This window comes from Mytilus californianus, unplaced genomic scaffold (genome assembly GCF_021869535.1).
Source record: "Mytilus californianus isolate M0D057914Y unplaced genomic scaffold, xbMytCali1.0.p SCAF_12, whole genome shotgun sequence".
NCBI lineage: Eukaryota > Metazoa > Mollusca > Bivalvia > Mytilida > Mytilidae > Mytilus > Mytilus californianus.
The window spans coordinates 41,901,988-41,918,564 of record NW_026262604.1 but is presented as its reverse complement, the minus strand read 5'-3'; the positions used below and the strand labels follow the sequence as shown (position 1 = coordinate 41,918,564).

Below are 16,577 nucleotides of genomic sequence, written 5' to 3'. Positions count from 1 at the left end.
GTATGGTAAGATCATATGTTTTCGTACGTCATATGAATTCGTTCTATGCATGCTCTTTCAATGGAAATTGTGACGTCACAATGCATTCTTAATAGCACGAAAACCCATGAGATGAGGATATATATAGTCATTATGTTTTTGACAAATATTGTGTGAGAAATTAAAACTAGTAATAATAAATAGATACTGTATCTTTCCCAAATTTATCTAATCTTTTTAAAACTGTTTACTCTACATTTTAAGTACTTTGTGTATGCGTATTTATCTAGGGATTATTAAGTCATTCCTATTTCTTGATGATTAGAGAGAATAAAAAAGTTACGAACCCATTGTTAAATATTTATCGAAACTATTACACATCCAAATTATTGAAAAATATAAGACAAATTTTACAAACATTTTGCAAACACTTTTATCATTTGAATAGATCAACGTATGAAGTTTAATTTCCTGGTTTTAGTTTTTCGCCGCAAATATGAAAGACCACTTATGCAAGCCGGCAACAATCTTTTAGTTTGTTATATTGTAAAGTAAAATAACGACAATACCGAACTCCGAGAAAAATTCAAAACGGAAAGTCTCTAATCAAATGGCAAAATCAAAAGCTCAATCTCATCAAACGAATGGATAACAACTGCCATAGTCCTGACTTTGGTACAGGCATTTTCCTATGTAGTATGAATTACATTTATCAATAATGAGGTTGACAGTTCAATATAATTCAAATGATCATGAGCGTATAATATAAATGTTTTAATATACCGGAGATGTAGTATATGTCAACAAGTAAAATTGAGAATGGAAATGGGGAATGTGTCAAAGAGACAACAACCCGACCATAGAGCAGACAACAGCCGAAGGCCAACAATGGGTCTTTAATGCAGCGAGAAACTCCCGCACCCGGAGGCGTCCTTCAGCTGGCCCCTAAACAAATATGTATACTAGTTCAGTGATAATGGACGTCATACTAAACTCCAAATTATACACAAGAAACTAAAATTAAAAATGATACAAGACTAACAAAAGCCAGAGGCTACAGACTTGGGACAGGCGCAAAAATGCGGCGGGGTTAAACATGTTTTTTGAGATCTCAACCCTCCCCCTATACCTCTAGCCAATGTAGAAAAAACAAACGTACAACAGTACGCACAGTAAAACTCAGTTTAAGAGAAGTCCGAGTCCGATGTCAGAATAGGAAACAAAAGAAAATAAACAAAATGAAAGGTCTATATTATTAAATACCACGAAGGGATACAGTCAATATGATAAACATCAGTGAGATAGCAAAAATTAAAACAACTTTGACATATATACTCTATTAACCCGTTGATGCAACAATGGGTCTCAATATCTTATTAGAATTATTGTTTTGGGAGGAAAGGAAAAAAGGAACGTATAAACCATGAATACCAATTGATGAAGTTGAAAGCATCCGTTGGAAAGTATTACGATATGTTATTGGTTTCACAGATGACGTAATTATCGTAACCACAATCCCATCATCTTTTCCTCTTATGTGAGCAACAGAATTAAAGCTACTATCGGGTTTGTTCTTACATGATCAACACGAGGGTGGAACGTGTGGGTAGGATCTGATTACCCTTCCGGAGCACCTGATATCACTGCCAAATTCTACTGGGGTTATTGTTGCTCAGTCAATTTTTTGTCTATGTTGTATACTGTTTACTGTTGTTTTTTTTTTAGTCGTTTTGACATTGCGTTGTCAGTTTGTTCATGTGGTTTTCAACTAAAGAGTAACACGTTAACAAGTCGGCGCATTTTAAGCCATTTTTTTACCAATTGACCAAGCCATAAGAAACTGGGTTGAATATTGCATTGTATTGTTTGCAAAAAGATTTCATATCTTGAATGAAAAAAAGATACATACCTGCATATCTAAAACCCTATACCAAAATATTGAAGTGGTCGGTGCTTAATATCTAACAAAACAAATTGGTCATTGATTACTGATTATAACCGCATTGAAATTTCCGAAATTAGTTGTGCATGCATACCATGTACTAGTAAACCACAAAGAGTATCTTTAATTTATTCCTCATTCACATTAGAAATTTTTTAATATGGTAACAGAAAAGAAATAGAATTTTGGTACCATTTTTTATTTTGCCATAGTTACCACATTTATCAATTTTTTTGAATTACAGGCAACAGTTCCTGAATCCTCAATGTTTGTTATTTCTTTTGTGCCATTTAAATATAGGTTCCAAAGACTTTTTTTGTTATTCCCATTGCTAAAAAATAGACAATTTTTTTATATTGTCTCATACATGTTTGTACTCGGTTTTGTGTTAAAACAGTACCTTTAAATGTAATAATTATACCACATTTAATTATTATTTTCAAAACAGGAAAACAATAAGCTAAACCTATGGTTTATTGACGAATATTTCATATTTTGCAGACAATGAGGTCTTATTTCCTTTTAATGTTCCTTATTCCGGCGTCAGCGCTTATTGTAGAAGATGTATTTCAACCAATGTTAGAAGAATGGTACGCAGGACAAGTTGATAAAACCTGCACTCCATACGATGTTCATACAAGCTGTTTAGAAAGTTTTTTGGCACATATGAACAAAAATGCTAGCTCTATAGGTTAAGGAAAGGATACCTTTGACTGGCTAGATTTTCTCGGCAAAACATTACATATTCGGCTGAGACGACAAGCAAAGAGAGGGTACAGCCGGCTGCGCGTAAGGAAAGAAATACCTACATTAGGTGAAGATGAATTGGAAAATTTTATCAACGCAGTAAAAGCCCAGAAAAATGACACGGTAAGTTTATGAGGGTTAGGATGGAGGGCCCTTCAATTGTTTTTTTTTTTGGCCATTTTTCTATATTCTTTATAATTTTGTTTTGCCCATTATTCTCCATTCTTTATACTTACGCGCCCCATTATTATCTTTTCTCAATTTGTTTTGGTCTTTTTTCTCTATTCTTTATTTTTTTTTTTTTTGCCCATTTTCTGTAGTATTGGCCCATTATTTTCTTTTCTGTTAACCCCACCCAGACCCTCGTCTATTGGTAACGAACAGATAGTCAAAGTTTTCTGTAATTTATTTTCATCTAAATTTTTTGATAAATACCAAACTAGATAGTTCTGTTAAGGTAGTACTTAATTTAAAAATCTAGAATTTAAAATCAGAAAAGCATTAGTTTAGGAACAAAATGAGCTTAAAATATTGATAGGTTATGGAGCTCCTTTTCGAGATATTTAATTTTTCAAAAATGGCGGAAAAAAGCTGACTCGGACTTTTACCTTATCTTTGCATTGGCATTATTTCGGTCTCAAATCGAAAGAAAAGAAGTCTAGAATCTGCTTAAATTTTGATAAATGACCTTTAATGAGCTATTGAAGTCTTATATGAAAAGAAAAAAACTTGTAATTGTTCTTAAGATGCCTTTTGGTTATTTTCATCTCCTTTTATTAATAGTTTTACGGCCAATATTGTCCCTTGTTAAAAGATACCATTAAGAGTTATGAATAATATCAAGAAATTAAAACACAATCATATTAATAATAAAAAAATATGGTCTTACATATTGGTTACCAACTTTAAATTCTTTCATGGGCCGTCAATTTCTATTAAGGTATTTCCACTTAGGAATAATGAATAATGTTTATTCTAATGAACCCTTCGTTTCAGTTCAATTGTATTTTGGGGGGGGATAATTGGGATATTTCCCTATTTTTCACTCTGAATGTAATTTGCTCAATCGTCAATGTCTTATTTTTCAGTCGGTCTCATCAAACAAGTATGATTCGTTTGCAATTATGCATATGGAAGGCGCCGGAGAATCTGCGCATTTTGGTCCAAACTTTGTAAGCTGGCATAGATATTTCTGTGTATTGTAAGTTGACATTCTATTGTTTAGAAAATAACACTTAGCGTCAATAGCCACGGATTATACTTCCGTAGCACCAGCATTTTTACCACGGTTTTTGTTAGGGCTCCATTGTGTCTCTATCTATAGTAAAATCAGGGATTGTATCAGAATTTATAAATTAACCAAAAACAAAGTAAGACAAGCATAGTAGTGTTTTGTATGTGGTATACAAATAGAAAATTATAAATTGAAAATTCAGTGCAAAGAATTAAAAAAAAATCCAAATCCTCTACCCAAGCGTCTGTGGTTACTTTATGTAAATTTCAGTCCAGATATATAAAGGGAGTGAACCCTAAACGGAATTAGACTAGGTTTGCCAACAGTGTAAGAATCTACTGCTAAGGTTCCAACTACCTATGTTCCTGATATGGTTTTGGCTAATATATTTTCTTCCTTATTTGTCATATACAGCCTCGAGAACTCATACATCCTTTGCACACAAAAAGCAAAGGAACAGCGCTTTTATTGCTGTTCTTCATCTCAAAGTCACAGTGAGGCATTTAAATAAAGGCAAAAGTAGTATACTGCTGTTCAAAAGTCATAAATCGATTGAGAGAAAACAAATCCGGGTTACAAACTAAAACCGAGGAAAATACATCAACTATAAGTGGAAAACAACGGAACAACAGAAACACTGAATTGCAACAAAAACAAACGACAACATACATAGAAACGAACTATTTAATAACAACTGCCATATTCCTGACTTGGTACAGGACATTTTAAGAAAAAATGGTACACGGAGCAAAAAAAAGACCGTTAAATATAATGAAATCATTTTCAAATTTTGGTGATTTTTTTTGTTGATCATTTGTAGCTGGCAATATCTTATTATATATATGTAATGTGTAAACTGGATCTGCATATACATGAAGGTGGGGATTGGGGTTTACAGAATAGAGAATAATGGGCAAAAAATATAAAGAATAGAGAAAAATGGACCAAAAAATAAAGAAAAGAGAATAATGAGGTGCTTAAATATAAAGAATAGAGAAAAAATGGGATAACAAATTGAAGAATACAGAAATGAAGGACCCCCTCCCCAATCCCGACCCTCATACATAACCTATGAATAATTGTGACTTTATATAGTACATAGTTATGCTCCTTTATATCGAGTGATAATAACGAGTCGCTTTAATATCAACATTTTTATAATGCAGATTTGAAAATGCTCTTCGGGAAGTAGATGAAAATAGCAGATTAGTGACTCTTCCATACTGGGATTCAAGAGCAGATTTATTGATGAAGAATTGAGAGGATTGTATCATATTTACTGAACTATTTTTAGGGAACCCGAAAGGCGTTGTATATTTAGGTCCATTTGCATTTTGGTCAACTCCAACAAAACCAGACAGTACTTTGTTAAGACGTGATCTAGGATCATTTGGCAATCCTATTAACCGACAGAGATTAAAAGAAGTGTTTAAAAAAAGATATCAACGGGAAATCCTGAACCCAACAGCTTGACAGGATGATTATGCAAATTGAGAGTCACACCATGATAATGTTCACGGGTGGGTTGGCGGAATTGACGGCCATATGGAGACGTTAATCTAAGTCCAATGAACCCAGTTTTCTGGCTTCACCACTGTTTCGTAGATTACCTTTGAGAAAAATTTAGAGAACGCCAAAAAAGATTAGGAATAAATTCAGAAACATACTACCCAGTGGCACCAACAACTAAACCAGAGCACATGCCAAATAGACTTATGGATAATTTGATACCACCAAAGAAGAATATTCAGGGGTATAGTAAATCATTTACAAAACAAATTTATAGATATGCAGATGCCCCTACTTGTGGAAACCGATGTTGAGGAGCGTTTAAAGGTTTTTTGTTCTGTGATAAAAGTAAAAATGCATGTGTTTCAAGATCTAGGTATGATTTCATTCGTTTTGGTGGCTTTAGTAAGGTTAAGAATTGGTACCCACCAGGGGAAAAGGGAAAAGGGTCGCCATTCCAACATTAAACAAGAGTAATAAACCTTCGAAACAACCAACAACGAAATCAGAGATATCAAAGGGACTAGGAGCTGTACCCGACCCTTCGAAACAATCAACAACAAAATCACAGCTATCAAAGGCACTTGGGGCTGTACCAGACGTATTGAAGGGAAGTTTTCAGCATTCGCAACTAAAGAAAACAGACAATTAACTCAAACTTCAGCGGCTCCAAAAATTACAAAAAGATTCAAGATGCACTTCGATAATACTAAAACCAGGCGTAGCAGATTAGTTGATTACACTTTAAAAGGCGATAATTTGAAGATTGGCTTTGATTCAAATCTTCACCTGATGCAAGAAATGAGAAACTCTAGTTCTTTGAGTAGGACTTCATATAAATTTTATAAATTGGCACTGTCTCCAATAGCAATAATTAACAAACACAAAAGAAATCGAACCCCGTGACATGATGAAATTAAAAAGCAAAGAACATTTAATATGTCATTTCAAACTGATGGGTTTTCCCATAGTGGAAGACATATGGACTACATTTCTATAGATGAACGCACACTCTTGTCTGAATCTATTGGTCTTATTGCATTTGAGAAGCCATTAGCTGGTGAAACAAAAGCATACGTAAGGGCGTAGGACTCAAACGTTGAAATGTGTCAACCCAGTTGTCTAGTATCAAAATCAATGTATAAGTACTGTTCGGGACTGATAAAGATCACGTCAGATTTTCCTCGTATGTACGTTGATTCATATAATGGCGCGTTTGATTCCGAAATAACACCGTTTCTGCGCTTCGTTTGTGTAAATTAAGAGTATCTATTTCTGTAAAATTATGTCTTTTCATATGTCTCTTCAAAAAAATTGTGAAGAAAATATTCAATTTGTTAGAATCTAACATTTTGAAGCAATCAAATAAAATTAAATAATTACCAGAATATATGTGTCTTGCACATTATTTTCCACATCTTTTATTTCAAAACGAAAATAAGATACAAGGTTCTCTTCAATTAGACAGCAATCAAACGGGAAAAAATGGAAAAAAAACATAAAGACATCAGTTTAGGTGACTGGTGCGTCTTAATTAAAATTGATAGAATTTTTTAATTATATGTCAAAAAGAAGTTTTGATCATGCTTTTTTCAAAAATATAATAAAAAATATGGGTCACCAGACTTTTTTGACGCTACAGGTTGTGCAAAATTGTCAGATTTGTATAGATTATGCATGGAAAATCAAATTTTGTGTGATAAAAAGAAAACTACATTATATAATTTTAAGATATAATGTGAGAAGATAGCTCTTATAACATGCTTTCAGATAAGAACAAGAAAAAATGGGGTCACCGAACTTGTTTTCTTGCTAAAGATTAAAATATGTACATTCACAACAGTTTCTATTATAAACATTACTTTATCTGAGTTATCTCCCCTTATTTGGCAAAGTTGAAAAAAAATTAATTAAACAAAAATCAGGTGTTTTTTGAGAAATTACAGCCGTAATTATGATAAAACACACAATTTTCTAAATTGACATCAAAAGTCTTACACATAAATTACATACTACACATTTTATCAAAGATCTAGACCAATGTTGTCTTCTACTTCAAAATCCAAGATGGAGGAAGACACCCGAGTCACCTTAAGAGTCCTCATCAAAATAGAGGCAAAAGGAACCAAAGGGATATTCAAACTCATAAGTCGATAATAAACCGACAACGCAATGGCAAAAAAAGCAAAAGGACCAAAAGACAAAGAGGTATACAAAATACCACATAGAAACTAAAGACTGAGCAAAACAAACCCCACCAAAACATGGGGGTGATCGCAGGTGCACCGGAAGGGTAAACAGATCCTGCTCCACAGACAGATGTCAATTAAATGTGGCAAGATCTAAATCGTCCCGAGTTTTAGCAAGCTGTGAATAAATTTATTAGACACAACTGATGTCTGCTACTACGAATATTTAAAGGAATAACAAAAGACAATAAGATATGACAAATGACAACTAAGGTATTTGACTTTGAACACGTTGAACAGCCACATGCAAATGTTCAGGGGATACACTAAATTTGTTAGATCTCAACCCTCTCGATCAGTAGATTTTAAAAAAACGCACATAAAAGAGCACACAATAAAACTAGTATGAACTAATCAGTTGATTATAAAATGTCAGTATAATGGTTAAAAAATACAGTCACAGTTACTGAAAGACTAACGTCAGTCTTATCATGAAAAATTGATCGTAGATTGATGTTCCAGTGTTGCCTACTATAAAGCGTTATGGAATAGCCGTTTCACAGATGATATCGGATATGTTCCTAATGTCGTGACAAAAATCCTGTTCCCTTTCTACGAATGTGACATACCGAATAAGACTATTAACCGGGTTGTAATAACATGTGCAACACGACGGGTGCCACATGTGGAGCAGGATCTGCCTACCCTTCCGGAGCATATGATATCACCCCCAGTTTTTGGTGGGTTGCGTAGTCTTTAGTTTTCTTTGTTGTGTCTTGTGTACTATTATTTGTGTGTTTGTCTTTTTCTTTTTTTGCCATAGCGTTGTCAGTTTATTTTCCATCTATGAGTTTAAATGTCCCTCTGGTATCTTTCGCCCCTCTCAGAAATTAGTGTGTGCATTCCTTATTGCGATTTTTTAAGAATGAATAAAAATGCGAGTTTAGTTATGGCGATTTTAAGAAAAGTTACATACAATGTACTTGATATCAGAATGCAATTTCCTTTTATAACGATACTTTAAAGAAGTCGCTTTATTCGCATTTATAATACCCTGCAATAATTTCTGACCTTATAGTATATCAAATTAGATGTTTTAGGCTTTCAATTAAAGAATTTTGTTTTTATTATTATAAGTATCTTATATCTGTGCACAAACAGTAGTTTGCCGATACAAAATCAAGTTTTAAAAAGATCTTTAGAATTGTATGAATTAAAAATAGAACAAGATGGGATTGTCGGCTGCTTTGCATGCATCATTTGCTATGCAAATCAATACAAAGTCACAATGTCGGAATAGGGAAAAGGACACAATCTGAACATAGAAAATTACAACTATAATCTTGGCTATTACCAGTCATAGACTTTTCAGACCGGTTCACATTTGTTAAGATAGAAAAGAAAAAAACACCTTTCTAAAACTTTCCATATGATTACTTCGAAGATCAATCTGTACCCCTATCATTTCTTATACATATACCTCACCAATTGCGACTTAAATATTCAATTTCAAACACGTGCTGCAGGGTCTTAATATTGACGAATTTAAATCGTAACCTCCTGATTCAAACTCATATGTGGAAAAAAAAGATAATTCCATGGAAAAAACGAAAAACGATCAAAAGACAAAACAAAACAGTATACAAACAAACACAGCACAAAAAACTAAAGACTGAGCAACCTGTACCACACCACAAAATGGAGATAATCTTATGTGCTACGAAAGGGTTAGAAGATCCTGCTTCACATGTGGCACACGTCGTGTTGCGTATGTAAATATTAACCCAATGATAAGTCTAATAGAAAAACATCTGTCATATCACTACAAACTGCTCAGAGTCTGAAAAGACCATATTTTATGCTCGACCAGTAAAGTAGAGTACAGATTTTACTCGACTAGTCTCGACATTATCTCGACAGTACTTAACTGTACTCGACTTTGGTATCGACTTTACTCAATAAGTCTGATTCAGTACTTGATGATCTTGGTGAAGTCTGTTATGGTCTCGACCAAGTCTCGACCAGTCTCGACCCGTCTCTTCCTGTCTCGACCTGTCTCGACCTGTCTCGACTAGTCTTGACCTTCAAATTTAGTCTTGACTGGTCTTAATCAGCCGATCTAAAACATTTAAATTGATTTGAAAAAGTCACAGAAATAATTAAAGATGACTATCTGAATTTAATCAAAATTGAAAATTCTTGCTTTTTTCACCTATTAATTAAATTCTCTAATTTCACAGCAATGAACTAAACTACCAAATAACCTGGAATTTTGTAAGATCAATATCTTATTTAGTTAGATTGGCTGATTATGACCAGTCAAGTTTAAATTTGAAGGTCAAGACTAGTCGAGACTGAGACGAGACTGATCGAGACAGGTCGAGACTGGTCGAGACTTGGTCGAGACCATTTCAGACTTCACTAAGATCATCAAGTACTGAATCATACTTATTAAGTAAAGTCGATACCAAAGTCGAGTACAGTTAAGTACAGTTAAGTACTGTCGAGGTAATTTCAAGACTAGTCGAGTTAAATCTGTGCTTTACTGGTCGAGCACAAAATATGGTCTTTTCAGACTCTGAGCAGTGTGTAGTGTATTCCATAATATTGATGCACAAATCGGATTGTGGGCAGGGCACTACCTGTAACTAATAATTCAATTAATTTCTATGTGTTCCCATTGACAACAATACGTGAGCAAAACAAACTGACATTATAGGTATAACTTTCATAATTTGGAGTACAGCAGTCAACATTATGCTATTGTCTTAATCACTAAAACAATTCAAACAATGATGTTAACAAAGAAAAACAAAATGTTTACGTAACGATATTACACATAACTGTAAAAATATGAAACGAACCGTACAAAATAATGCGACCTCTTAAGGATTGAGCAATTAATTTTAAAAACAATAACATTACTGATAAATGATGATAGAGCGAAAACACTGTCTGTGTCTAAACATGATGACAAAAATATTTTTGAAAAAATAGTAATCAATTTTTCAAATCATATACCAACAAAAGATCTGACTTTTACCTAGGAGCTTTCCAATTGATACACCTTGTGCTAAAAAAATAGATATATTGTTTGAAAATTAACCAACTATTCAAATAGGTTGCTTTGAAACGGTTCATTTTATAACTATCATATTACAAACCTAACTCAACTTGTTCTTTGAAATAAGGGTGGAACACTTAAGTTGTGATGCATGTAGTTGCGTGCAGCTGTTGATTTTATACTGTTGGAACGTGCATTGTTTTGACAAAATATGACAGTGTTCTGGTTTTTCACTGTATGGGTTTGATGACTGAAATCCTTGAACCAAATCATCAGCTGAATCTACCAAAATATTCCTTTTCATTTAATATTCCCTTGCAATCTCCTCTGTTGAAATGTTTGTAAGTGTTCGTTTGCAGCTAGATTTGAAGAAGGCGAAGCGTAGTTTTGAGGCATCTGTTAACACTGTCAGCTTGATAGATTCCAAACCCATGGATACATGCAATGTCGAAGTATTATTATTGCTTTGATGCTAAGTGTCAATTTCAGTTTTGACAGTCCACTCTATATCAATTGCTTCGTGCGACTCAAAAATAGTTCGACTGTTATCAAAGCTTAAATTCAATTAGTTTTTGATAAAACTAAACTGTATTCCTTCATGCTTTTAGTCAAACGACAAAGACTGGAAAGCATCAGTAAGAACTAACGCGTGCATTATAAGATCTTTCTTGTGGTGCGATACTGCCGTTAACAGTCTTTTAAACTCTGAAAAATTTAAATATATTTTTTTCTGTCGTTTTCTGGCCTGTTTCAATAAAAAGATATAAAGAAAACTATCTTGAGTAAATAAAAAATTAAGAATTAAAGGACCCTATCCCCTTACCAGACCCATAAATATTTAAAAGCTTTTAAATTATCAGCGTTACCAAAAGGGGTAATAGAACAAGATGAGGAAGATGACACCAAAGGTGTAATCAAAAACTATAATTCGAAAAAAAGGCAGAACCGACGCATTCAACCCTATCGACTTCCAATGCTCTGGATGAGATAATTTGATGTAAAGTCATATTATACTGTCGTCAATATTTTTAATCTGGATAGCATTAACATTCATTGGAATTTGGTTGTTTTCGTATATTCCGCCTAATTTATATTGCTGATACTGATTTTTAATTTCGGAATTGACCTTCTAGAACTACTAAATTATTCAGAGAGCACTGATCTTTTATAGTTTGTCAAAACAATGAAAACAACTCCTTACTCTTCAAAAATACAAAGGATCATGAAATCAGAATACTGAATATAACGTTTATAATAGACAGGATATATCCTTTAACAAATGAAGTTGATTGTGTCAAAATATGCTTGTTTCCTTCGTGTATCTTCCTTAAAGTTATAAGTTATGAGCTATAGTCCTTGTTGAAGTACTGACGCATATGTTCAAAATCATTTCTGCGATAGAAAGTAGCATTATATTTTCCGGTGTGTGCGGATAACACTTGCAACGACTATTTGAGGGGTCTTTGACGTAAATCAGTGTTCTTTAATAATTCAAAATACCGCTCCTGTATATTCAATTGTTAGCTTGTGCAGGTGGGACGACCGGGAAGTGTGAGGAACATTATCTGCCATTGGAAGACAATGATATGTTGAATAGAGACAGACATTTTGCCCTAAATAGGCCATATACGGGACCATCAAATAGAAGTTGCAATTGTTCGTTAACGTATAGTAGCGAGGCTAAATGAAATCATCTTCGTTATGCAACGTCTGTCTAAATTTCCCGTATGTTTCCTTGGTCGAAACACTGCAGAACATTTCAATTGGATTTAATTTGTTTTAGTGCAAATAATGCATAACTATTTGTTATTGGACTTTCAGCAACACACAGCAAGGAATCAACCAACAAAATTCAAGGAATTAGGAATTAATCAACAAAATACAATGAATCAACTAAAAAAATACAAGGCATCAACCAACAAAATACAAGGCATCAACCAACAAAATACAATTAATCAACTAACAAAATACAAGGAATCAACCAACAAAATACAAGGCATCAACCAACAAAATACAAGGCATCAGCCAACAAAATACAAGGCATCAACAAACAAAATACAATGAATTAACTAACAAACCTTCAACTATCACTAAAATTAATTACAAGAAGACTTAGTAATGCTTTTAAAAAACTTATTTTCTTTGTAAATTATATTACAAAAAAGAATATTTATATATAAATTTAATTTGGCACAGAACTATATCACAGTTATGGTTATCTTTAGATATACAGGTTACGCTAGTCAGTTGAGTAACATATTAAAATTTTGTCAAAAGATAAATTTCTTTCAATACAACAAATTCAATAATTTAAGGAAATAATGCTCATCAGCACAATGACATATGAAATATATATGCAAATACTATATCTGATAAGTTATTACAAAGTGCATAACTGGAAAAAAAATACACCAGAGAAGAATAATATTAGTTATCAAGGTGTAATCAGGGGTGTACCGAATTTTACACCGGATTAGAAAATTCATAAACCATGAGGAGCAGCCGAAGGGTGCATGCATTTTCAACACCGTTGTCAATCAACTCATCATAGATAATAGGATTGAAATTTTTTATTTGCGCCAGACGCCCGTTTCGTCTACAAAAGACTCATCAGTGAAGCTCGAATGATTTATATAAAAAAAAAAGGCCAAATAAAGTACGAAGTTAAAGATCATTGAGGGCCAAACATTCCTAACAGCTTTGCCAAATACAGCTAAGGTAATCTTTTCTTGAGATAGGAAAGCCTTATTATTTCAAAAATTCAAAGCTTATTTTATAATTAATTTATTATTATGTCCGTACAGCCAGGATTACATCAAGTAACGAATTTATTTCTTACGAAGCATTCCTTTACCCATTTTTAAACCAGGATGTGAAATGGAAAAATTCTAATGAAGAATGTCCAGTGCACCATTTGTTTCCACAACGATGATGCTGCGCATTTTCAAATACTTTTATTTTTCTTTATTTTCCGGAAATTTTGAAATTTTTTAATTTCTAAATTTTTTGTCCTCAAATTTATTTATTTTTGTATTTTTCATTATTTTATTTTTGTCAATTTTTTTTCTGAATTTTGTAAAAAAAATTTAATTCGTCCCCGGGTGAACAAGAGTGGGGTGTTATTCAAACGCGGATAATTAACCAATCAGAGAGCAGTAATTTTGCTGCATAAGAAATAATGACCTTCATTACAACACATAAGTAAATTAACATTAAAAATAGTTGAAAATCTTCGGCATACGACTGTAATGTAAAACTTGTAGATGACTTTTGTTATGCATTTATTAAAACATTATAAAATTATAAAATTAAGATCGAAATTGGCATTAAACATCATCATTAATTCTTGTTACAGTTTATGTCAGCTTGTATGCGACAAACATTGATTCTATTGTTCAATGATAGATAATCCTTGTTTTTTTATAAATCATTTCAGCGTTAAATTTGTCTTTCCTTATAGTATCTGGGACGGCTTTAGAGCTGTATAATGCATCTTTCGACTTAATCTGATGCATGCGCAAAACAAATGAGCTGATAACTACAAATATAACAACTGTTACACAAACTGTCATTATAATGATGATTGTGTAGATATCATTTCCCTGAAAGATAAAAAAAAAAAGTAATTCCTAGATAATTGTGAAGTACGTCTGTACATGATTCGAAAACATGAATGCTTGAAACAAAATTTCAAAATGTGAATTTTATTATAATCATAAACACAACATGCCAAACAAAATGGTTTTGTTTTAATGGTGCGTGTTTTGAGTACATGCATAATAAATAAAAAAGATTGAATTTTATTTTGTTTACATTCAGTTGCTAGTATTATCATACATAAAAGGACAGTCAAGAACAAATATACAATGGATAATGGAGGCGTATTCTCCAAGATGGATCAACCTTAATGTAGGGCTAAAATAGTTTTTATACGAGCAGAATATTTTGTTTTTAAAAGGCAACTACGATCAAAGAATTGTTAAACACTCTCTTTGATTTTGTTTTTATAAATATCCACTTTTCGATATTTTTATTATACTTTCTTACGGTGCAAAGAATTCAAGGTCATTGGTTTGACCGGAATATATACACTCGAGATAGCCAAAAAGATACCTCTATGTAAGCGCTTTTTTAACCGGCAACTAGTTTAGGTCAGTATGAACCCTGGCGGTTCTGAAAGAAGGAAACAAAAGAAACTTTTGCGAAGATAAGAAAATCCTTTAAAACAAAAAATATCATATCTGAGAATTGAGAATTTGTCATATTCATGGCCCCCTCTAAGGTATACAATTAAGGACGTTTGGAGTTCTCAAAGCAGACAGTAAAAGCCTAGGTGGGTCTGTTCGGCTATACAGGGCGTATACATGTACACATTCATGTTTTCGTAATTCTGAATTCACGCTTAGATATAGTAACATGCTCCCCTGTGTGACATAAAGGTGGCCGGTTTCAATGAAAATTGTGTGTCCCTACTATTCAAACGTCCCTCATGTTCTATTAACATTTCGAATTTCGTAAGGCAAATTCATAAAGGGGAAGTCCATAGAAACTGACAAAATCATACGTTATCAATCAACGGAACAAGAAAAATCAAATGCCATATTTCTAACTTGGTAAAGGCAATATCCGAAGTAAATGATGCGATATACATTTGTACCTGGTTTAATACCTAGTTATACTTCCCACTTGCACGACAGTTGTTTATACATGTAGTTCCTCTGTATTGACAAAATTGGGAGAGCAACCAACCCACACATACATAATTTGTTATTTTAATTAGTTTGGATCCAGCAGCTTTAACTCAGATGTATACGATACGACGGGACAATAAAAACAATCAGTCGAAAAATTACAGACAACATTATGTCTTCAAAATAGAAGATGAACAGACACATAACCCTACATTGAATATAAAGATTGAAAATACAAAAACATCGGGTAGTTCCTTCTTGCTTCAATATGGCAGTTGTTTTTGTAATTGCAACTACAATTGATAATTTGTCATATTCATGGCCACCTCTGAGGTATACAATTAAGGACGTTTTCAGTTCTAAAAGCAGACAGTAAAAGCCTAGGTGGGTCAGTTCGGCTATGAAGGATGTATAAATGTACGCATTCATGTTTAGGAAATTCTGAATTCTGAATAGATATAGTAACACGCTCCCTAGTGTGACATTAAGGTAGCCTGTTTCAATGAAAATTGTGTGCCCTACTATTCAAACGTCCCTCATGTCCTATTAACATTCCAAGTTTCCCTCATATCTGCACGGGATAAAAGTAGGACGAGATTGTGTCTTCGATTTCGGTTATTGTTCATGTTCATGTTGTTATGGACGAAAGCACAATAGAATCTAACGACTGAAATGTGTGGCGTTCAACAAGGAAATAATAATCTACAATGTAGGAATTACGATTTGTCAATAAAAGTGGTCAAACATAACCAGTAGATAGTTAAGTATGACAAATGTTTGCAAAACCCAACAAAGGTATCAAGTTTATAATTAAGTAAGCATTCATGACACTGCTGATTTTTATCAAATAATAAATTTTTTATGTTCTTGGGAATACCAAGCAGGCCATAAATCAATAACTTACCGATGACCCAGAAGGTTCTGACACAACTTCTACTGACTGAACTGACTGTCCATCACCAAAAGATAGACCACACTGTGATATAAAACCATCAACATCGATCACATTTATGTATAACGATGGTGTGCAACAGTCACCACTGAAAACATATAAGAATATAAGATCTGATTTTAGGCATCATTGTTATTGTTCATTTTGTTTTTATGCTTTGAAGTGTTTTATTTAATTAGCTTTCCGAATATTAAACTCAGCATACCTGATGAAAGATCATTTTAGAAACATGTCGTGACGACAGAAATTGATATGATACATTTTGTTCTT

The 16,577-nt window shown here is 33.2% G+C and overlaps 2 protein-coding genes across 2 annotated transcripts in view; both read right to left on the bottom strand.

Annotated features, from left to right (window-relative positions):
- LOC127721817 (uncharacterized) overlaps nucleotides 1-16,577 on the bottom strand; it is a 165,881-nt gene that overhangs the window by 130,432 nt on the left and 18,872 nt on the right. The window lies entirely within an intron of this gene.
- LOC127721816 (uncharacterized) overlaps nucleotides 1-16,577 on the bottom strand; it is a 127,146-nt gene that overhangs the window by 91,976 nt on the left and 18,593 nt on the right. The window contains exon 19 of the mRNA XM_052228620.1: nucleotides 16,260-16,395. Within this exon, the coding sequence (XP_052084580.1) occupies nucleotides 16,260-16,395 (136 nt within the window). The remainder of the gene's footprint in view (nucleotides 1-16,259; nucleotides 16,396-16,577) is intronic.